This window comes from Squalius cephalus (assembly GCF_949319135.1).
Source record: "Squalius cephalus genome assembly, chromosome: 21".
Lineage (NCBI taxonomy): Eukaryota > Metazoa > Chordata > Actinopteri > Cypriniformes > Leuciscidae > Squalius > Squalius cephalus.
Window position 1 is genome coordinate 16233366 of NC_137142.1, and position 25475 is coordinate 16258840.

Below are 25475 nucleotides of genomic sequence, written 5' to 3' on the forward strand. Positions count from 1 at the left end.
CTACACCACGTTCACATGACTTCAACATCACCACCATTAGAGATGAGATCACTGCATGTTCGTTCACTTCCTCGAAGAGCTCGTAATTACAATTTGTAAGCTGGTTATTTTCTGAGAGCTCCTTTTTGTACCACGTGACTGATGCAAATTAATTTACGTGTTTAGGTGTATATTTGAACGACTCAGAGTAGAAATTATGGGAATAACGTCATGGCATGAACGCAGCATATGTTTCCAACAACTCTTTCAGTTTTTAATTAATTTTCCCTGAAAATTTGTAATAGTTTGCAAAAGCGTTAAACACAGTGAGTGTAGGTGGACTAGTGAGTACATGTGTGTTTGGCATGATTAATGTCCCCAAAAACCTCTGTAATCCCATTTAGCCACTTGTTAGCAACTAGTAAAATATAAAAAAGCCCGCAAGGGTATATTACAGATGTATTTTTAGAATAAAATGTGAAAATATCTTGAGCTTGTGTTAACCACACACCTTATTTTAGGCATTTCTCCAAAAACCCTTCAGGACAATGGAACTAGAAGTGGTAAAAAGCTTGTTTCTGGATTTTGGACCTGCAAAAATATATCATCCCTGCAGCACTATATTTTTGTAGTACTTTTTAAACGGATCCAAAAATTAAATCACGTCATTGAACTATTGACTGACTGTACATGCTTTACCATGGCACCATAAAATCATATTACGATCTAAAAACAAATTCATGTAAGTTTTGGAGATAAGTGAATATAGGCCCATATTGCACCCTTCCAGGACTTTTTGGGCCTCTTTGTGCATGAACAGTTAAAACAGTTGTTTAGTGAAGGACAGGCATGATGCAGGATTTATGGCGGCAGTGATGTCACATACAGTAAATTATCTGATAGACATCTTTAAAAACTATCATACATCCCATTATAGTATTTGGAATGATTCCAAAGCACCAGTCCAAATGGAAAACTGTGTAAACCTTTTATTAAAGAAAAAAAAAAAAAAAAAAAAAACCTGACAACTGTGAGAATAACAATATTAGAAAACTTTACAAGGTTTTCTGGGGATGTGGCATAAAAATCGAAGGCACTTTTTACAAAATACAAAATCATTTTAAAATCAAAAGAAAGACAAAACACAGATGAACATTAAGGCTCAAAAAGATCTGGACGATGAATGACAATTTCTGTTTCTCTGATAAAAACACAACTTTTGTCTTATTATGTCTTGTCCACTCCATGAGAGTTTCTTTGATAAACAGACAAAACATAAGAAACAAAAGAAAAAGTGGATGACCAGCAAATGTGTGTCCAATGCAACAAATGCAGTGTGGCATCAAAGGACAAAAATGAAATGAAACAATAGCACACGCATACTCACATTTGGAAAACACTTTTATCAAGTAACGAATACAAAACTGCATAGGCATGGATTTGCGTTATGGATGTCTAGAAGCTCAGCTAATTTCTTTTCTTTTTTAATCTTTATTTCTGCAATAGTCAAATTTTGTCAGTGTAAACAAATAAATTAGTATTTACAATGTCTAGGTTCTGAAAGCATTGCAAAAAAAAAAAACCTAGACATAACTTGATACTGAATTGCAAGAGTCATATAAATACTTTACACAAGTAATTATGATACAGTCTTAATATAAACATCTTCATCTCAAAGGTCTCTAAAACATTTATATGCTGATCAAACCCAAAGCCCCTGTTAGAATCGAGGGTTGTAGAAAAAGATGTCTCCATTACAACAACAAATCCAAAGAAGAAAAATTCTGCACATTGTAACAATACAGAGGAAGAAAAAAAAATCTTGTGCAAGTAAAGCAGTTGGTGATAAAGTTGGTGATTATTTTTCCTCTAGATTTTGTTACATTTTGTAAAAAAAAAAGAAAAAGAAAAATACCACAAACATAATGTCTGATTAACATTACCCAAACTTTGCCTAACAAAGACTGACTTGAGGACACAAAAACATCTATACAAAAAAAAAAAATCCCTATAAATGTGCTTGTAGTTTAAGTTCATTATTTCTCCTCAGGAGGAGGTTTGTGGTCTGTTTCCCTTCTGTGTAGTCCACAAAAGTCTTTGGTCTTCTGTGTTTTGTCAGAGAGTGTGAAAATGTGTTGTTGAGATATAGTCTTTAAGGAGGGTAATTTCTTCTCTTGTTCAGTTATCTGAAAAGCAGAAAAAGAATGAAAAAAGTGGCTTTGTTTTTCTGCTTTGCTATTAATGAATCTGCTTTGCTAATATTTTAACAGATAACACTAAACCATAGGTGATGCAGGCTCTGTTTTCCAAGCACTTTTACATTATAATATAGGGCACAGGTGTCAAACTCAGTTCCTGGAGGGCCACAGCCCTACACAGTTTTGTTCCAACCCTGCCTCAACACACACACACCTGCAGTTTTCAAATAAGCCTGAAGGACTTGATTAGCTGATCAGGTGTGTTTAATTAGGGTTGAAGCTAAACTCTGCAGGGCTGTGGCCCTCCAGGAACTGAGTTTGACACCCCTGATATAGGGGTTTAGTTTTGACGGGCCACAATTGTAGAAATGGTGTTAGAGACAGTGGTTCGACACACATTACTAATACAACAGGGGTGTGATTTAAACAATTACCCATGTTTTGTTATGATAAACTACTCACCTCGACACTCGTACTTGAGATCAGAGAAGTAAACCAGTTCCTGGGAGAAGACGAACAGTCCTAATCTCCCTCCTGCAAATGTTTGATCATAAACCGGCCCTGAGTCTGACATGACCTGTTTCCCCTCATAAACCACCACTCTGGTGAGAAAGAACATAGATCTGTTAACTCTACATGCTTTATAAGATCACTGTGTCAGTTAAGTCCTTCCTGTTAATCACCTGATGAATCCTGTCTTGGGTCTGTGGATGAGATGCCACCTGTAGGCGGTATAATCCTTCCAGCCGATGTTTTTAGGGTCGTGCCACAGTGTGCGGACCTGTCAGACCACATATAGCGATTAGTTTGAGCAAAGGTTACCATAAATGCTAACAGATCAGTCATATTTGATGAGAAGTCAGCCTTGCCTGTCCAGGAGTGTCACCAGTGTGCCACAGGGCGTTACGCAGGTGCTCCCCTGTGCCCGTGGTAGAGTTGACCACTTTCAGAGAAACCCCTGAGATGCCAAAGGCTTTTGAAGGTTTGTCCTCCCAGTACGTCTGAGTTATCTGCTTCCACATTACCACGTAGAATCGCCCGCTGGACTGATAGCCAAACACAAACCCAGCGTAATCGTCATCTCTGTCAGTGTTGACGTAGAAAGTGCCACTGAAATCCACAGAGTTGAACTCATCGAAACCTGAAGAGCAATTCAAAAGTTGAAGTCTCATTTCCTCAATGACATCAAACTAAAATCATGACCAGATGGGCTACTCTGAAAGCTCACATACTCACCCACAGCAATACCAGGGTCAGAATTGGCAGTCTGAACCAACTCTTTGCCTTGATGTCTGACCACCCAGTTGGGATCAATTTGTGTCGTTCCTTTGGGGTCCAAATGCACCATCTGAAACTTCCTGAAGTCTGTGATGCTGATGGCGTCGTTCTCAGGGCACACGTCCAAAAAGTCTGGAATGCTGTCATTGTCAAAATCATCTTTGCAGGCGTCGCCTCTTCCATCCCCTGTGGAAGAAAGTTAGAATAGTTCATAATAAATATCAGTAGATCTGTTAAATCTGCCATCCACACTTCTAAAGATTTTTAATAACCAAAAAATGAATTAAAACCAAAAATAATATACACCCATAATAATAATAATACTAATAGTAATACACATTTTAATGCAAATATTATACATTAAGTAAATAATAATAAAAACATTTATTAATTATTAAATATAATTAATAAATATTTTCTTTATTAATATTGAAATTAATAAAAAATGCAAAATGTAAAATTAAAAACTAATAATTATTAATCAATAAATAAATATACATATTTACTACCTGTTAAAACTGCCTGAGCATGTGCGAATTATATTATATTATTAATTACTTGGTTAATAATTATTACGGTTTTACATTTTAATAATTATTGTTCATAAAATTTACTATTTATATTTTTAAACAATTTGAATATTAATATAATGATCTAGAAATGTATTATATTATATTATATTAAATATTATATTATAGTATATTTTACCCACCCACACTAAATTGTGTGTAATAAAATTGTTAGGGGTTATAGAAATATTTGAACCAAAGGAAGATTTCATCTAGCACCCCGGCTCTCTTCTCCAAGCACAAAGCAATCTCAGCTGTCCTTTCATGTCATGTACATTAACATGTGACTGGCTTCAAATGTGAAATCTATTAAATCCAGACTTTAGCACATCAAATATGAGGGAAAAGTCAAGTAGGCTTTTGCACAGATGCCAGCTCTTGCTATGATGTCTGTTTTTACAGTAGTTGACTTTCTCTCCTTGGAACCATATTGACTCTATCCAAGAAACTAAATATAATGAAGTGGGAGAAGTATGATAGCATCTGACAACTTCGACCTCCAACTGCAACCGGTTTCCATTTTCCCACCAACACACAAAAAAAAATCAGTTAGCCTTAACGAAATGCGGCACAGTGGGGCAAATCACACGCACCCTTCAGTAACCACCTGCAACTTATGAGAGTCTGACATCATTTTCCTTGACCCTGGCTACACTAAAGGAAATTTTCCAGTTGTAAATATATCTGAATCTCAACGAATGCCAAAGAGAAAAATGTGGCAAAAAAAAAAAAACTTAGACAAAAATGAACGGGTTACAGATGACTGGTGTGTGTGTGTGAACTTTTCTTTTCACAGTCAGTAGAAATACAGAGATTCACTTCTAGATATTTAAATTTAAGCAATAAATTCATTCACCATCAGAGTCTATTTGATCTTTGTTGGGCACCAGTCTGCAGTTGTCCTTGTCATCAGGGATTCCGTCATTATCGTCGTCGAAATCACAAGCATCTCCTTTCCCATCTTTGTCATGGTCGGCCTGGTTGGCGTTGGGAATGTAGGGACAGTTATCCAGGCTGTTCTGGTGGCCGTCCTCATCAATGTCCTGATTGTTGTCGCACTCATCCCCGACTCGGTCATTATCTGAGTCAGCCTGATAAAACATACAAATTACTTTGTTAAAAAACGCTTCAAAACATACCTCCTATTTGTGGGTACGTGTGTTTACTACGCCTGTTGTACCTGGTCAGGGTTGTGCAGCAGAGGACAGTTATCACACTGGTCACCCACGCCATCCATATCTGTGTCCTTCTGGTCATTGTTGTACATGTAGGGGCAGTTATCATGCTCATTCAGAACCTCTGAAACACATGCAAACAACAGCATTACACAGAGTTCAATGGACAAATAACTTTCGGGAAATCCAACAAATTTGCACCTGACTGTGGTGAGATATTTGCATTGTTTTTGGTTTATTATTTATTAACATTAAAAACTGCGCTTGGGTTTAAACCCAGCCTGGGTCTAATCATTACAGAAACCCAAGCTTGTCAAGTCTATAAACAAACAATGAGTACTGTTGACGTAATTTGCGTGAATGTTTCTCACCATCTCCATCGATGTCTGCGGAGCAGGCATCTCCCTCGCCATTACCGTCGGTGTCGATCTGAGCGGGGTTGTGCTCATATGGGCAGTTATCACAGCGATCACCAACAAGATCTTTATCGTAGTCAAATTGCCTGGGATTATACAGCAGAGGACAGTTGTCCTGGGGCACAGGAGAAACAAATACAAGCTTAGTGTAAATAAAAAAAAAGATTTTCCACAATATTATTAAGGAATTTGCTTACCCCCTCATCCATGATTCCATCATTATCATCGTCTTTGTCGCAGGCGTCTCCTTGACCGTCTTTATCAAAGTCCTCTTGGCCTGAGTTTGGAAGGTTGGGACAATTGTCCTGCACAACGAAGGATAAAACATATTATTTTTATTAGTTGGGAAAATTAACACTTTAAAATTTGAACTGTTTAATGTGTTAAAAATGAGCTAATGCAGCATCTCATTTTTTTTAGCCAGTAGAGAGCTAGATCTATATTAATTTGGGGATTCACTGTATAAATATACACTACCGTTCAAAAGTTTGGGCTTAAGTATGATTTTATTTTAAGTAATCAATGCTTTTATTCAGCAATGGCACATAAAATTGATCAAAAGTGACAGTAAAGACAATAAATGCTGCTCTTTCTAGTTATCAAAGAATGCTGGAAATAAATGTATCATGGTCTCCACAAAAATATTAAGTAGCACAACTGTTTTTAACACTGATAACAAGAAATGTTTCTGGAGCACAAAATCAGCAAATTAGAATGATATCTGAAGGATCATGTGACAAATTCAGCTTTGCCATTACAGACAAATTTCATTTTAAAAATGTATTAAAATAGGAAATAGTTATTCTAATTATATTTCACAATATTACTGTTTTTACTGTATTTTTGTTCAAATAAATGCAGCATTGGTGAGCATTAGAGACTTCTTTCAAAAATGCAATTCATTTCAGAAACAAAAGTTATAACAAACTTAATCTTGTAGCCACAGAAAAGAAATCTGTGTTACCTTTTTGCAGTGATAGGATTGGTTGGCTCCACACACCAGGTTCTGATTGGGCCAGCCATCAAGGTCAGAGTCCTCGCCGCAAATGAGACCGTCCCCAGCATAGCCGATTTTACACTCGCATTTAAACATTGGATCACTAAAGTGGCCAAGGTAGATACACTCAGCGGATCTGTGGCAGTTGTGGGTTTTATCCTTGCAGGGGTTTTCTTGCTCACATACCTAAAAAAATGAACAGACTTCAGCAACACTGAATAGCAGTCCAATTATGGTGAATAAAGAACTGGGTCGTCGCCTGCGGGGGACAACTGGGAATAGTGTTGTGAGGGCCTTTATATTGATCATTTCCTTTTATTTTGTTTGTTTCAGCAGTGCACATTTGCACATAACAAGTTTATTTGAAAAAGCTATTGGATCGCAACTATAAAATATGAGACAATTCCTTTCAGTCCTTTGTCAATTTACTACTCTTGGGCATTGGATGAAAGAAAGACAAGTTGGAAGTTGGTGACAAACCTATTAGTTGTGGACGTTATGAAACTTTTGGGCAGAAAAGCAAATGACTCAGCTTTCCAAGAAATCTGCTAAATTTATTAATCCAAGAGAAATGGGAGAGTGAGAACAAGATCCATATGGTTGGCCACCATTATGGGCCCAAAGACTTTTTCATTTAGCTGACATGTTTTGTCCAAAATGTCTCAGAATATACTTATTTCTCTAAAAGTTTGACACATTCAGCCTATTATCACGACCTCTGACTACCAACCTGAGGCTAGATTTAATAACAGCTTGTGCCAGCGCAAACCCTCTTTTACAGTTAAAAACCCCTGTCAGGATTTACTAAAGACACGCAGTGAAAAATGAACGCTGAAAAGGCGTGGACAGTTATTTTTGCGGCTGACCTTATTGCATATGCATTTGTATAGGAGTTTCCCTTTTCAGAAGCAAAATTTATGGGAGGAGAGTATTTAAATGAATCACGCAACGTTATTTTACTGGAATTTGCACCATTATTACCACCCCAAAAAAGCATTTCTTAAACCAGATGCTAATTTGCGCTGCTCTTGGTAGATTGCGTTGGTCATTATGGAGATGATCCGGCTTTGTCTGTGATTTGCGCGTCATCTGTAGATCATGTGCAGAACTTTCCACTTTGCGCTTTCCGCTAAATTTGCCCTGATTAGTAAATCTGGCCCCTAATGCCTGGTCCACAGCGCCGCTTATTCTGGGTAAGACATCCAATTAGACAGGAAGATGCCATCTGACTGATATGCAAACAACCACAATACTTTTTCTTTTTAGAATGCATTAAAGGAAAGCTTTGTATGAAATAGTTGATTCCAAAATAATAGCAAATAAATTAATTAAATAATAACCTTGACAAAATAACATCCCAGACAGCAAAATATTGTTGCCCAGATCCGGCCCACATCCACATGTACCAGATGTGGCCCGGATCTGGGCCGACACTATGTTGCTGTCTGGGATAAAATGTGCGTATAGACTATGATCAGAATTTGTTAATCTAAAAATAAGTACTGACTATTTAACAGGAATAACTCAAGTTTGAACTCGCCAGATCGAGAAAATGCTTTCCAGTTTTGTGTGTAATGCGCATCAGACGGTCAGCGAACGGACTGTGGGCGGCACATACTGTAGGAGTGCTGTCACTGGCCAAGACTGGATTCAGCCAGGCTAATGAGTGTAAAACGGGAAACTAACACATTTAAATACTTGTGCAATAATTGATCCAATCTGTCCACAGACTGCATAACTGACCTGTTTATTTAGCTTGGCATCCTCCACTCCCATTCCAAAGGGCTGATTGCCTTTGTATCGTGGAGGGCAAGGCAAACAGTGGAATCCTGGGTCTGTGTTAACACAGCGCTGGGATTCAACGACTTTGAAGCACAGATCAGGGACCATGTCACACTATAGGACACAAAAAACAGACATGTTTAGAAACATATTTGAAATAAGTATTTTTCACTAATCTTCACATTTATTGGTACTTGTTGGGTTTCAAAAGTTTTGTTTGGCTACGCTTCCCGTGTTGAATTGTGAGTAATGCAGTATAACAATTGCTTGTCACATGGCCCTAACTACATTATGCTTTTTCCCAGATCTCTTTCCCACTGTACCTCATTCACATCCTCACAGAATGTTCCATTGCCACGGAAACCGACAGGGCAGGGCCCGCACTCCCACGAGCCGTCAGGGGAGCTGGTGCATTCAACACCCCCGAAGCATGGGTTGGACAGACAACCATCTGAGGAAGAAGAGAATGCAGAGGGAGAGGCTTACAGTTTACTCATGAAATTGATATGCATTTAATAAATCTCAAGAGATGTTCTGCACAATGTCAGTCAAAAGAGGTCCTTAAATAACAACTACCAGTAAGATTAGTGAATGTACACTACCGTTCAAAAGTTTGAGCTTGTTCATTTTTGAGTATAAGTGTAAAAACAAGAATATTGTGAAATATTATAAAAATGTAATACTTTTAACAATTTGTTTTCTATTTTGGTATATTTTAAAATGTAATTTATTCCTGTGAATTTTCAACATTATTACTCCAGTCTTCAGTGTCACATGATTCTTCAGAAATCATTCAATGCTGATTTGCTGCTCAAGAAACATTTATTATTATTATTACCAATGTTGAAAACAGATGTGCTGCTTAATGTTTTTGTTTAAAAAGTTATATTTTGATGAATAGAAATTTCAAAAGACCGGCATTTATTTAAATTGTTTCCCCATTTTTGTGTTATGGACTATTGTTTTGAAGTGTAATCCTTTTTCCCACTGTTCCTGTGTTTCACCTCCTATGTTTGCTTTAGGCCAAATTCCAGTCGGAAGTGAGGATCCCTAAGCCCTACTCGTTCTGAAGGGAAGAACATGACCATAAATGACTAAATGACTTCCTTGAAGTGACCTGTTTTGGAAAGCAGACACGGAGAGGAAGATGGCCGGTGAACAGTGAGTTTATTGAACAAAAAAGGGGCAGTGATAAGGTGAGCAGTTAAGTGAGAGTCCAAAAGGTCTTGATCTTGAAGTGGTGAAGTGTGTGCTTAAATAGTGGCGGTGATGATGAGGTGCAGGACAGGTGTGAGTGATTGGGAAATGGCATGCAGGTGGGAACCGAGGAGAGTGATGGGAAATGTAGTGCAGAGGATGGTGACTAGACTGATCTGTGACATGACATGTTCCCTTTGCTAACGGACTTGTGGAATGGCCCTTCGTGAAGGGATTCAGTTGCTCACTTTTGTTTGGAATGATCCTACAAATGGCGTCCCCTTCCCGAACTGCCCTTCAAGGGTGCAAATACGCCAGTTGGAATTCAGCGCTTGTTTCCTTTTTTGTTCACATAGTTACCCTTTTTTGTTGATATGACTATTAATCACATGTCCCTTGTTAGCCCTTGTTATCTTGTGAATAAATAGCCTTGGGCTGCATCCAAAATCGCATTCTTCCCTACTCTATAGTAGTACTTTAAGTACCTGGATGACCTACTTCTTCCAGCAAGATTCTGAAGTGTGCATACGATGGACACTTTAGGCTACTATCCCATGAGGCCATGGGAGAGGATTTATGAATGGAGGTGAAGCAACATAACGTTGGTAGGTCACATGATAATGACAACATAGCGGATGTAGTACATCCGGATTACATTCATGCTATAGAACATACTTTTTTAGCGTTAGTGAAGTACTTACTCAAAATAAGTACCTACTCAAGAGAGTCTGCGATTTCGGACGCAGCGCTTGTGTTTCCTTGTTCCTATGTCGCTGTTTGCTGTAACATGTAGATGGTCTGCGTTCTTTTGTTCCCTAGCACTTTGTGTTCCTTAGCTCTTAGTTCTTTGTTTATATTTTGTTTGTTTGCATTCATCCGCTCTACACCTGCCATCTCTTTTGTTCCTGCCAGCGTTATAATAAATGTCTTTACTGTCACTTTTGATCAAGTTAATACATCTTTGCTGAATCCTTGCCTTTATGCTTTATTGTATTTATTGTGATATATAGCCAACATAAAAATGGACATCTAAATAAACAACAGAGAGTTTTGGCTAGTTTTATTTTGACCACCAGACTGAGCTGAGGCAGAAGGTTTAATAGTGGCTCAGTGATGGGAACAAGAGGGTGTCCAAGGTTTGGCCCAGCAGATACACAACTGAAGAGAGTCAAAGAGTGAGAATATGTGAAAAGAAAATGAAAAGGTAACATACCCACAGGGCAGTCCTGTTTGTTGCAGGAATCAGTGTCCTTGGACTCTCCTGGGCATTTCTTGCCACCATACTGCGGACGAGGGCTGTTACACACGCGTGTTCGTGTCCTTGTTCCTCCTCCACAGGTGGCGGAGCAGATCGCCCAAGGAGACCACGGGCCCCAGGCTCCATCCACTACGAGAAGAAGAGAGTACAGTGAAGATCACAGTATTAAGCTGAGTTTACTGAGACATATTACTGTATGTAAATCGTGTTATTCTAAGATCACTCAATGCAAATAGGTCTAATATTGCCTCAGTCTCATTTCACAAGACTAAGTCTAGTATATATAAGAGAAACGCATGACTCCCAGCACTCACTCGGACAGGGTTTGGCTTCACACTTTTGCGTCTCTCTCCCGCTGCCCTCACAGTCCTTTCCTCCCAGTTGAGGGACCGGGGCGTTGCAGTGGCGAATTCGTGTGATCTGTCCCTCTCCACATGTCACAGAGCATGATGACCAAGGGGACCACAAACTCCAACCACCGTCTTGTCGGACTGTAACAACAGTCAGAAAACTGGCATGATTACCAAAGTCATATACAATAGCATATGCTGCCTTGTGGAAGATCCTACTTTTAAGTTTGTAATTACGAAATGATGAGTGTTCAAGTGATGATTTTGGCCTAATAGATATACATGATGCTCAATCTTACACATTACAATTCAAAAGTTTGGAGTCAGCAAGACCTTTTTGAAGAAATTCATACATTACTTCAGCAAGGATGTGATAAATTGATCAAAAGAAATAGTAAATACATTTATATTGTCACAAAAGATTTCCATTTCAAATTGCAACATTGATAATACGTAATAATAAATGTTTCTTGAAGGATCATGTGACACTGAAGACTGGAATAATGATGCTGAAAATTCAGATTTATCATCACAGGAATAAATTACTTTTTAATGTATATTAAAATAGAAAACACTTATTTGAAATTGTAATAATATTTCAACATATTACTTCTTTTTTACTGTATTTTTGATCAAATAAATACAGCTTTGGTGAGCATAAGAGATTTTCAAAAACGTTAAAAAAAATCCTAAAACCCCAAACTTTTGAACGGTGGTGTATTTCTCTCTTCTTTCTTACACTTTATTGGCAAATTTATGGCATTTTTATGCCTAATAATTAAAGAATATTCATTAGATATACATACATAATGCTTTGCTTCAGTAGTTTATTACAATAAATGTTTTCTGGCAAGATGTATCGCTATGAACAGCACAGTAAACATTCACAAGTGAAACTTAACAATGACAAAAACAAATCAGCCAACGGAAAGTTGGGGCTAAAACAAAATTGCGGAGGCATTCATGTGCACTCATCTCATTCAGACATGACCTGAATGCAGTGTTAAAGCAGCAAACAAACCCACACAAACAATGACATCTTTCATTTACATTAGTAAGTACAGAGGCATGAGGTCCAGGAATGACACAGGGTGGGACAGCCAAAAACTTGATGAAGCGATGACCACCTGGCCCATAATTCTGGACCCGCCACCCCATCGTCTCTTAGGGATTCAGCATGGGAGAGACCCGATGGTGTATTCAGGCCAGGGGTGACGCAATGAGCATTAAAGGGAGCGTTCACCCAAAAATGAAAATTTTGTCATCACTTACTCACCCTCATGTTGATCCAATCCTGTGTGAGTTTCTTTCTTCTGTTGAACACAAAAGAAGATATTTTGAAGAATGTTGGTAATCAAACAGTTGATGGACCCATTGACTTCCATAGTAGGAAAACAAATACAATGGAAGTATTTGGACCATCAACTGTTTGATTACCAACATTCTTCAAAATATCTTCTTTTGTGTTCAACAGAAGAAAGATACTCACACAGGATTGGAACAACATGAGGGTATGTGATGGCAAAATTTTCATTTTTGGATGACCACATGGGTCTGAGTACACGGGCCCACATTATGAGGAGCAGAGAGACTGGAATTAATTTGACATAAATCTAAAAAGCTCTGAAGGGGGTGGATTTTAGAATAAACTGCTGCTTCAATGTATATGTAATAAGTGATTATAATCAAGGTATTCATCAATATTTTTCCTCTAAATGTCACATGAGTTGAATGACTTCTCTAGGCTTGTGATATTTTACTTTGTTATAAAAGTTACCAGTGTGATTACTGAAATGTTCTTTTCATGTATTCTCTAACGTCTGCATTTGATATCTGAATGCAGTAACAGTGCTTGCTGATTTATCCCGGCTTCCAGGAATGAAATATGGAAAGATGTTTTGTTTTATTAAGAACAGAATTTGTCAATATATATACATGTTTTTCTAGGGTACCCTGACGACTATAAGTCACAGGGGTCATTGAAGTCTATAGTTTAAGGGAACCTTTCTCAGTTAAAGCCTTACTTTCCAGTTAGACTAAAGTGTAGCTCTCCTTGAGAGAAAGAACGCATTATATTGATGTTTTGAGACGAGACTCCTGTTTATAGTTAGAGCCTGGCCAAATCCAACCTTGGAAAAGCTGTGTGTCAGTGTGTGTGTTAGTCTTTTTGATTGCAGGTTAAGGAACCACTGGCATTATTGGAGATTGACTGAGTTGTTGTTCTGGACATGTTGGCGCCCAGCAACCCAAATCTGAGAACTGGAAGGTCACGATGTGCCTAACTTCAGGGTCCGAGTGTCAGCGGCATATTTGATGGAGATATGATTCAGTCTATCTGTATATGCTTGGAAAATTACTACGTTTATCTATTTCTTAGCCAATGAGAATCATTCAACCTGAAGCAAGGACGTAGCTTAGACCTTGGGGAAGATCTTTATTGCTGTGATCTTTGTAACTGTAAGCGGGCCGGCCTACGAACTCCTGTGTGAGTCTTGAAGCTGACTTCTGCTGATGAAACTGCAAACTATCTTCACTAAATCTTTTCTTTAAATTTATTATAATTCTGACTCCGGGCCTTCATTCATCATATCTGGTTCTGGGTCTTTGACTGTAAAACCCCTTACAGCTCAACGTATTAATGTATGAATGTATGATATTGTTTCGCGGAAATTGTAACAAAGGCCAGTTTGTCCATTGCTGTCCAAGATACCAGCTGGTAACATTTGTCAGTTATAAAAAACATTTGAGTCAGCCGTAAGCCAGAGTTAGCACTGGTACACCACAAAGAACCATATGCCACTCATTAAAGCCTCACTGAGCATAAGTGATGACTACCAGCTCGTTCCCTTGCTGATGGAAAGGAGTTTGTCTATTAGCCCACGCTCCATAAATATTTACAACAGATGATGAAAGAAAACACCCATGTTGTTACAAAATCTTCCGCCTGCCACAAAATCAGGTCAATAATATCATGTTGGATTCTTCAAGGGAATTGACTGGCTTGAAATCACAGGCTCAGTATATGGCTAATGAATATTAATTAGGTGATGTAACATTCCATCAGTAGCAATAACCAATTTGATGAAATGTAGGTAAGTGGGTGCCAGCCAGTAGATTACTGCTTACCGCTTAAGTGTGTGTTCAGCCTAATGCCAATTCAAACGCTTGGCAAGGGGCTTCTGTAGTTATTATATTACTTCAGCCCTGCATTAAAAATCAATGATATTTGATTGATATAGCCTACTTCAAAGGATTAGTTGCCCCCAAAATTAAAAGTCTCTTATTGTTTTCTTATGCTTTTTTTTCCAAACTCATTTGAATTTATTTCTTCTGAAGAACATAAAATGAGAAACTCTGACAAATCGTACTGGTTGCTGCTCTTTTTCCAGCCATTACAATAAGAGGCGACTGAAGCTTTCAAAGTATTCATAAAGTACAAAAAAATCATAAATGTGATCTATATGATTTCTGCACTATACTGAAAGTGTTCTGAAGTCCTCACACAAAGCAATTGGATGGTTTCAGAAAACGTTCAGAAAAAATTACCAATATAATTGACAAATTGTATAAACTACTTTTGTGACCAACATGGGCTCATTAAGTGCAAGTACCTAATTTTTTTTTGCAAAACTCCAAAAACTTATCTATACATACAATTTACTGCAGTTTCCAGCTAAAATGAACATTAGTAAAACTTTTGTTCACACTTTAGATTAGGGTCCAATTCCCATTAACCAATTATTAACTATGACTTTTGCCTCAATAAACTCCTAATTACTGCTTATTAATAGTAAGGAAGTTGTTAAGTTTAGGTATTGTGTATAGAATATGGTCATGCAGAATAAGGCATTAATATGTGCTTTATAACTAAGTACTAATAAACAGCTAATATCCTAGTAATATGCATGCTAATAAGCAACTAATAGAGAGAATTGGACCCTAAACTAAAGTGTTACCAAACTTTTATTCTTTTTTACACAAATTATGATTAGAGTGACAGATTATCAAATGAATAAAGACTTATTTTCACATAGTTATGTTCTAGCATTTTATTTCAATTCCAAACTGCCACGATAACCAACATAATAGAACGTTGCACGATTCAAGTTCATCCGTTTCGGATAAAACTAAATACTATTTTAGTGGCACTCACTGGACATTTCACTTTTAAAGTGTCACGAAACGTGCAGGAACAACTCCACTTGTACATCTTTCCAATGATCCTGGGTTGTTTGTTAAACTTTTATTGTGCTTTTGCATCTTTTTTAAGCTTAAAAGCATCAGACCTCCTTTATTGTAATTGCATTAAAAGAGCAACGAGTACTTTCTCAATTTGTCTTCCTTGGAAGAAAAAGTCATACAAGTATGGAATGACACGAGTAAATCATTGAATTGTCATTTTTGGACGAACTATTCCTTTGAAAGCTCAAAACTATTTTTAAACAACAAAAACAACAGCCAAAATAAATATTTTTTCCCCATAAAGATTTAGAGATTCTGGCTAAAAGTAACCTGAGAACCAGCGATTCTTTTTCTTCCATTTTCATGATTTTTAACAGCTGTTTAGCTAATAAGACAGCTGCATTTGAGACCTCTCTTTCTACTGTTTCAAACACAACCGTGGTCTGCGGAGACTTTACAGATGAGTGCATTATTTCACTATCACGATAGACTCTGATGCACTGATACAACTGAAACAAATCAGTGAGAGAACCAACTGTGCACTTGCAGTTATAAGGTGACGGACCACATTTCATAAGGCCACAAGCAAGAGGAATCAATCCAATCCCACTTAAACCGCTGTTATGTGGTTTTCGTCCAAGATTTTAGACTTTTTGGACAAAACAGGCAATAAAATGGTGTCCAAAATGTCTCTATATGACCAAAGAACAGGTGTTCAGAGAAAGAGTGCAGTTAATAACGGTCAAACAAAGACTGGCTGGCTCACCACGACTGTCGCATTTTCCCAAGCTGCATCTGCGGGTTTGGATGGAGGGGCCGCTGCAGGGGTTACTTGTGGCATCACACGACCTGCCTCTTTGCTGGGTGCCTGTTCCACATGTGACGGTACACTCCGTCCATTCAGACCAAGGCGACCAGCCGTCCTCGCTGTCTTTAGCTATACACACATGAACACACAAGCACATTTAGCACTGGTTACTTCAAGCATAATTCACCCTGTTCTAACCCCACCACACCCATCATGGTGCTCCTTGCTGTTAATATATTTACACAGCAAAGGCAACATTGTTCTTCAGCTCTGATGTTTTGGAGCTTAAGTTATACATGACATCATCTTTCTCAACCCACTTCAGAGCATGGGAACATACAGTAATGCTTGTTACTCATGGATAATAAAAAATGTGTGGTTGGCAAACACAAGCACTTTTAAAACAATAAAAGTTCTATATCATTTGAGAAAAGAAAAAGTCTGCCTATTTATAAACTTCTGTTCAAAAGTCTGGGGTTGGTAAAATTCTCCAAAAAACGTTTTTGAAAGAAGTCCCTTATTCTCACCGAGGCTGCATTTAAGATACAGTAAAAACAGTAATATTGAGAAATATTATATAAATATATTTTAAAATAACTGTTCTATTTTAATATACATTAAAATGTAATTTAATGTTTGTGATGGCAAAGCTGAATTTCTGGCCATTACTCAAGTCTTCAGTGTCACATGAAATTATTCAAATATGCTGATTAGTTGCTCATTTATTATAATCATTTATTATTTTTGAACACCCGGCAACAAGGCTAGCTTCACTGCGATAACAAATTGAACAATTCACTTACCAAAAATTCCAAAATACATTCAGGTGATACATTTTTAAAATACATCAGTTAAAAATGTATCTGAATAAAAACATTGTCTATTTACATTAAAAAAGCCCAATAACAGTAATTGGAGTTTAAAAAGGAGATTAGCTGCACAAGAAACATTTCATATTATTATTAGTTAAAAATGATTGCGCTGCAGCATTTATTTAAAATAAAAATCTTTTGTAACATTATAAATGTCTTTAATGTCACTTTGGATCAATTTAATGCATCCTTGCTGAATAAAAGTATCCTTTTCTTTAAAAAAATCTTACTTTCCCCACTTTTGAACAGTCGTGTATGTGCGCATGTACTGTAACTGTGTCTACACTCAAAGTGCCTGATGACATGAACAACTTTGTACTTTGTATCCTACTTTGTATCCTACCCAAACTATTTCAGGTTACCATGAGAAACATCACAAGCTGGCTTTAAATGTAATATTCAGGCATTTAAATACAACACGCACAAAAGATATTAGCGAATAACATAATTTGATTTCAATTATGTCTCTAAATTGAATGCGAGACCCCTTGCATCCAGTGTAGACATGTTGGGAAAATGAAAGCATGAAAATTGTGAATATCAGCAATGTACGTTACTCACGCAGACACACAGGACAGCATTCGCCATCTAGGAAAGTGGGGCTGGCACAGGCTACTGGAGGACATGTGATTTGATGGCACACTATCTTTGATTCCTGCAAGATAAAGCCGTAAGACAGAGTCCTCAGAACAAAAGCAGAATGCCATTAGCTCTTTTTTCTTACCTGACAGGTGCACTTGGTGCAGCTGTCCACAACCCAGTCCTCCTTATCCTCAAAGAGACGGCCGTCTTGCCAGCACATGCGCTTGTCTTTGATGTTCTTCATATTCCCCAGCACCTCCTTCATCACAGTGTTCTCCTCAGTCTAACCGACAGATGCACAGCAAGACAGATGGACAAACAGTCAAGAGGTGGCAATACTTCTGCCAATGTCTTCCACATGTAGATAAATAGAGGTGATTTAAACTACAATGACACAAGCGCACTTCTGTATAGCAGGGGAATTATGCCTTTAAGAACAGGACGCACTGCCACTGCCAATCTTGGATGGTTTTCTTTTTAAATATATTTTAAAATATAATTTATTCCTGTGACATGATTTTTTTTGGGCATCATTACTCCAGTCTTCAGTTACATAATCCTTCAGAAATCATTCTTATATGCTGATTTGGTGCTCAAGAAACATTTCTTTCTTTAATAGAAAGTTCAAAAGAACAGCATTTATTTGAAATAAATAAACTGTCCAGCAGACACCTAAAGCCCTTTAAATCCCTACAGGGCCCCAAATTACATTTCTGGTTAAACGCCATGCTGAAGGAAAATTGTCCTCAAGTGACTTTTGACTTACATGTAATTTACTTGTCTTACAATTATGATTTGTACTTTTAATGTTGACATTTGTAACATCAATCTTGGTTCTGTAATGTTTGAATGCAAAAAAATCTCTTTTCTCTTTTCAGACTTCTGTGTTATTTTGTTAGTCTTTGCTAATTTTTTTAATTTTCTGTTTTTCTTTTTCTCTCTTTTTTTAATAAAAGAATGAAATGAAAAAAGAACACCCAAACCAGAATGTTGTAGTCTTGAGAGCTACAGTATTAGCAAATCATGAATTCGTGGCCACGAGTAAAGAGTTGAGAAAGAGGAAAGAGACAGAACAAGAGGTTGAGGGAGGGGAAAAAATAACAAGAAAAATGTAAGGGAAGGAAAGGTTATTAACTTCTGAAGCACATTAAGAACATAAAATAACACACACACACACACACAAAACCGAACCACAGTTTGTGCTGATGAATTAATTTGTGCATGTGTGAGTGAGAAAAAAAAGGCATAGGTAGTAGCCATGAGTGTTAGGCTGTGAAACAGAACACCACATGGTCTGGAAGAGCCTCTGGGACCCGCAGCATCCAGCGGCAGGATTTCCCAGAGATTATGCCCAGACTCCCTCATCGCTGGGAAGCTCCCAGTGGAGGATAAAGGGGCTGTTTAAACACTGCCAGACACGACTCGGTTCCTATTCACACTTCCTATCTCCCTCTAAAACAAACCATAAAACCCCAGCCCACATCTTCACGTTTTCCACTGCCTCTTCAGTCCTGTTTTCCTTTAATGGTTCTGTTTAGACTACAAGAATTTTTGCTTGCATGGTCAGATTTAATCTGTAATAAAATTCTCCAAATCAGAGATGGCCACCAACCTGAACAATGGAGCTTTATGAAATAAAATTTACATTTCAGATCAACCAAACTAACAATTTATTTACCCTCTTTTTGTTCCAAATCTGATTGACTTTTCCCCCCTGTGGAACACAAAAGGAGAAATTTGATGGCCACTCTTTTCCATGCAATTACAACGAATGAGAACTGAGGTTTTCAAGGTGTTTTTCTCACATAAAGCTATTGTATGACTTCAGAAGACCTGGTGTATAGTGTACAAGTCGTATGGACTGTTTTTATGAGACTTTTATGGTGCTGTTGTGACCTTCTCGAGGCTTGAAATCCTCAGTCCCTAATCATTGCAATTGCATGGGGAAAACAGTTTTTATTTTGTGTTCTTTTTCAGGTTGAATGAACTAATCTTTCAAACAAAACACATTCCCCAGGATTCACAGACAAGGCTTAAGTTTAGTCCCAGACTAAAATGCAAGTTTGAGCTGTTTTAACTGAAAGCAACTTGCACTGACAACTAAAATATGTCAGACATTGTTTGGTTTCAAGAAGCACACCAATAATGTTTTTCAAAGGCAGATTTATAAAAGCTATATGTCCTAATTGAACTAAGGCCTAATCCTGGCTTAATTTAAACCCTGTCTGTAAAACCAGACATTAAGTAAAACAACTTTACCACTTTCTGCAAGCCATCGATGAGATTGCCCACAATGATACGAAGACCTTTCAGTTCCTGCACCATGTTGCTGAGCTCCTCACAGGAACGCTCGCACACGTCCGATGCCAGTTTCTCCTTCTGCCCAATGAAGTTGGTGGAGATAGCCGTGCTGACAGACACAGTCTCTGTACTCTCATTTACCACGTTAACTTCCTCTGAAAGGGATAAGAATGCAGTGGATCAGTGTTAAAGAACGTTACTTGAGAGTACCCAACAGACAACTTGTGATTTCTGACCCTAAAGATAAAGAGCAAGCAAAAAGACTTCACTTTTGAAATGGTACATGGATTTTGTAGGGGTGCATGGATTATAAAACATTTAACCGATGTGTAGGATATTCCACACCCCACAGATTTCAGATATATCATTCTCTCACTATATTTCTGACATAACTATAATAAATGCGCAGAAGCTACCCCAGAAGTAACATTTAAAGAAAGATAGTGATTTTTCAAAGCACATCTTGGAAAAGGAGGAAGGTGGTGTGGTTGGGGGATACGCAACAGCAGAGGAATGCTGTCCATTATGCCAAAACTCCCATTAGATATCTGCAGCCATTTTGGGGTCATTTGCGTATATTTTCTCCAGATTAATGGCGAACAGTAGACACTAAATCAGGGAGCCATGTTGATACCTCCAGAGGTTCCTTTGAGACTCATGCAGGGTTAGCAGCTTTTTAGAGACTGTTGAACTCGTTCAAATCTCTTTGGGGTTTCAGTCAACGCTGGGAAAATAAGTGTGTGTGTGTGTGTGTGTGTCTGTTTCAGCAACTTTCTAGGCAGGCTTTTGTGCACTTCAGTTTAGCTTTTATTTAGCAATACGTGGCACTCCTAAACTGGGGCACTAGAGAGTTTAGAGGGACCTCTGTACTGGCATCCTAACGTTCAGCAGTTGGCATGCATTTGTCCTGGCAATGGAAATGGAAGCCTTTTTGACTGCCATATCCTATGCATACTTATTCAGTTATAATTACAAGGAACTGAGACAGCAGTGATGGAGAAATGCTCACACTCGCACATCTCACTCAAGGCTTAGTTTTGTCATGGTCTCAAACTATTTATTTCAGCACAAAAGTCAGCCAGGTCCAGGGATGAGTTTATTTACTGGTTAAATAGACTATCTCAGTACTCTTCTCTGCAATAAACTGGAAACAGTGGAATCTGATGCAGAACATTCCAGATTGGTTTGTTGTTTAAAGGCCCTGACACACCAAGCCGATGGTCGGCCAACGCCGGGCCGTCGTTGATCCAGTTTTTGCAGTGTGTTCCGCACTGTTGGAACTTGTCTGACCCCTTCTGGGTTTTTATGACGGATTAAAGAGAGATCACCAAAGAGAGAGAGAACTCTGATTGTATATCTCAGTGTTCAAGCGTAGCTTTTTCGCTGAGGGAAAGTGTGCGACATGTGTGCGCTGACGCGAGGTGACAACACAGTCAGCTTTCATCGCCACTAGTTCTTTTATGTCGGTTTGGTGTCTCATGACCTTAACACATTCTTATGCTTCTAACACTATCACAAGTCATTTTTGTAAATTTGACAAAAGCTCATTCATGTTAGCCAGTTAGATAACATTATTGTGGTGATAAATCTGCAGAAATTGCAGCAGGAATGTAGAATACCAAATGTTTCCGAGGCAGTTTGCCAGGCATAAAAATGGATGTAAACCATCATAAAGTAAGACTGTCACTGGCAATGATGCACTGGACTACTGGTGACTGTTTCATAAACTGGCCTGAAACTCTCTGGGCCAGCGGGCCGTTCTTAATGTTGGGCCCTGCCAACCAAAGCTTTACGGAACAGTCGGTCAAACCAGCCAGTTTGTGATCTGACCATGGGCACGTATAGAATTATGAGTATGTACTTCTTTCATTTTTCCACCTTCTCTTAAAGTATGAACTCCCTGCCAATGTATATTAATCAATGTATATTAATCCTCTTTATGGCATGTGCAAACTGGTTAACCCTTATACCACCACACTAACATGAGCGTTTCCCGTAAACATGATGTAATATGGTCAGAAATTTCCACAGCTCTGATCAGCAGATTTCGTGACCCACTTAGGTGAAAGCCAGAAGAGCTTAAAATGAAAACTGAATCCAACGGAAAACATACCAACCCTCTAAAACAAATTTGATCATGAAGTGCACAGAATAAATCCATATGGAGCTCCTGAAACCTTTTAGAAGTCCATGCATTTTGAGTGCCTAATCTGACACCTAAAAATCAGTTCAAAATAAGCCAGAGATCATGAAAGCAAACAATTAAGGTGAAATTGAAAGTGAAGTTTTCCCATGCTGACCTTTATAGTTTTCATATTTAAGAGATATGAATGAATTCTTACCAGGTTTAGCGATCTCACAACCTTTGTTTCTCAAGATGTTCTCTATCGGGGTGTCAAAAAGGAACTTCACATTCTGTAGCAAACCCTGTGGAATGACAGAGATTATAATAAGTCCATTATAATGTTAAAATGGGGAGATTTATGGTTATTTTCTTTAATCGTATTCAAATCTCCACAACAGTGGTGCATTTGTAGCATATCTAGGCAAAAGTCAATAGAACATGGTTCCTTAAAAGATCCTTAGATGACTTCTACTTAAATGAACTTTATATATATTTTTACAACTTTTTACTACATAATATAGATATAATTTCCCCATTTGGTTTAAAATACATTTTAACTTTCAGACACTCAAAAAAGGATTTTCCTTCCCTATTTGGGGTTTATTAGACACTTAATATTCAGTAATATTATCAATTTGACTGCACTGACACTATTGGATGTGAACAAAACTTTATAGCTGATTCATAATTGACAAATTTTGCAACGTCGACACTGTAATTGAACACTGTCTTCTGTAGAGCTGCTTATAACCGAATTGAAGTAATTTTAGAATTGTTGAACTGTTCAGTTATTGAACTAAACTGAATCAACACTGAACTGACATCAGCTGAATAATGATACATTCATCTTTTTTAAAGTTGCTCTACAGGAGAATATGAATTTGTCTCATGTTTGATAAAGTTTTCAAAAATTGATTTTTATTTTTCCTACTACCGTGAAGCTGCTTTGTAACAATCTGTATTGTATAAAGCAGTAATAAAGCAAAAAATAAAGCTGACTTGACTATTTCACAGCACAGGAAATCATTACGCAGAAATAGCATAACAAGCATGGAATGAAGTACAGATGATGTTCGTGGAGAAGAACTGGTCTTACCCTGAAGTGGTTTTCTCTGATAGATCCCTTAGCCACAAACATCTGACTGCTCTCCGGCCGCAAGTGCTCGTAGAAAGGCTCGTCCAGGATCACGCTGTCAATCAGGATACAGCCTACGTACAGATGAGCATTCTCTCCGTGAATGTACAGCGTGATGTTCTTCCACTGCGAATCCGACAAGTCCACATCCTCAAAGGACACCACATTTTGAGATCCCTCGACCATGTAGACCAGATCAAGCGTGTTGGCGCGTCCATTGGACACAATCTCAAACTGACGGCTCCCACTGGGACCCTCCAGACCAATCAGGGTGCCCCTTGAGCTCTTGTCCTGTCGCATGGTGGCCACAAACACAAAACCCTCATTGTTCTGGACCTGCTTTAGGATCTGATGGAGGGCCAGGGTGCTCACAGCAGGGATGTGGTCAAAGCGGATGAAGCGGTATGCCGGCGAGTCCCAGTCGTGGCCCTTGAAGAGCTTGGCACCAATCGTCTTTCTGCTGATGCTGCTGATTTTGAAAAGGTCGAAGATGGATTCATCTTCCACATGGCCATCTTTGAATGAGTCGACATAAGCATTTGAGCAAAGTGAGGATGATTATGTGAAAATACACAATACATTTTATGTGATGATTATGTAAGCCCATTAAAGATTTTCAGGAAAACATTACATCATCTCAGGTCAAAATCATTCAAAAGCTGTTTTGCATTGAATACCACATAGAGACTCTGTTAATAAATCAAACACAGATGTGCTTGGAGGCACAAAGAATAATGGGCAAATTGTGTAATATGGAAATCTCAAATTCAGAATTAGATATAAAGACAAGTGGGTAAATGTCAATGGCAACAGAAAAATAGGTTAACCCTAAATATTTAGAAACAATTTAGGAACAGGTGCATCATGGATTTACCTTGAGGTAGTGCTCTGATGCATAGTAACAGCAAGGGCAGAAAGCAGAGATTTCTCCTGAGTATCATAACTCCTTCAAAATACACATATACATATATATAAAACATAAAATATTAATAACGCATTTATTACCAAATACTCACTAGATAGCCCAATGAAACATTCCACATGCCTCAGTTGGGCTACAGGACATAATTGAAAATCGCAAATAAATAAATAAATAATGTACATTTTGTATAATAGTACAAATATTTTATTTAATGTAACAATGCTTCAACAAACGGACTCTGGGTTTTACTACTGTATTCACTCTCAGAAAAAAAAGGTACAAAAGCTGTCACTGGGACAGTACCCTTCAAAAGGGTTCTAATATGTACCATTTAGATACTAATATGTACACTTTTGGTACCAATATGTACATTTGAGGGACTAATATGCACTCTTTAGGTACAAAGGTGCACTTTTTGAAAAGGTACCGCCACAGTGACAGCTTTTGTACCTTTTTTTTCTGAGAGTTTGACCATTCCTGGGTTTTATATGCATTTATATAAGACAGAGCAATATTAGCAAGAGATTAATATTAGACCCTTTATCCATTTTATGTATCTCAATTATGACATTTTAAGGAGAACTGACACAGACATCATCTTCCAGAGGGGCAAACTGAAGGCTAATTAAACAGCTGTGGTCATGTGACTATTTAAACAAGCCAAGTAAAAGTTCACATAAAAATCAAGACAGTCGGAACGTAAAAGTAAATGGACACACCAGTGGGGGCTAAATTACTTTTCAAGTTAATACGATATTAAACCTACATTATCATTATCAGAATGACATCCCAAACACTTTAGCTGATTGCAGTAGTAACAGGTCTTTAAAAGCGTTTAACTGTAGCAGTCTAACTAAATAAAGACATCTGTAACAACTGTGACAATCTGTCAAACGTGGTTTTGGAGGAAAGAATGTGTAATTAATTATTATTCTCAAAGAGAAAATTAGTCAAGTCTAGGGAGCCAATTTATATAAATAGGCTATAAATGCTCCAAAACAAAAAAACTCACCTGTTGTGATGTGCAATCCAACTGAAACAGCACAAGTTTATTTGTCCTCTAAATCTTCAAGATAAATATGCGATAAGCAAGGACTAAAATCCACAGTGTCTATAACATCCACACGGCTCCGAGTTTCAGTTCAATGGCTAGAGAACTACTGGACTGAAGCCCTTTATACGGTTCAGTCCGAACCATGTCAGTCAGGTTCGGATATAAAGCTGGACCTGCTGAGGGGGCTGAATTATAAGTTTCCCATCATATAATGTCATGCCGGTAGCCTACCAATACAGTGAAACCTCCTGTCCTCCCCTGCAGTGACGTCTCCGTGTCCATATCCAGAGTCTGA

At 38.0% G+C, this 25475-nt stretch overlaps 1 protein-coding gene across 1 annotated transcript; it reads right to left on the reverse strand.

Annotated features, from left to right (window-relative positions):
• Positions 1-953: 953 nt before the first annotated feature.
• On the reverse strand, positions 954-25475 carry thbs2a (thrombospondin 2a). The gene is made up of 22 exons (XM_079855061.1): positions 25139-25475; positions 24079-24150; positions 23166-23719; positions 22287-22371; positions 19903-20099; positions 17786-17926; positions 17623-17716; positions 16148-16318; positions 11164-11340; positions 10805-10978; positions 8718-8845; positions 8356-8508; positions 6580-6798; positions 5813-5920; positions 5571-5730; positions 5205-5323; positions 4881-5115; positions 3414-3641; positions 3047-3318; positions 2861-2958; positions 2640-2779; positions 954-2165 (listed from the first exon to the last, which is right to left on the reverse strand). Exons 2-22 carry the CDS (start codon positions 24143-24145, stop codon positions 2158-2160), a joined length of 3528 nt encoding a protein of 1175 aa, XP_079711187.1. The 5' UTR covers positions 24146-24150; positions 25139-25475; the 3' UTR covers positions 954-2157.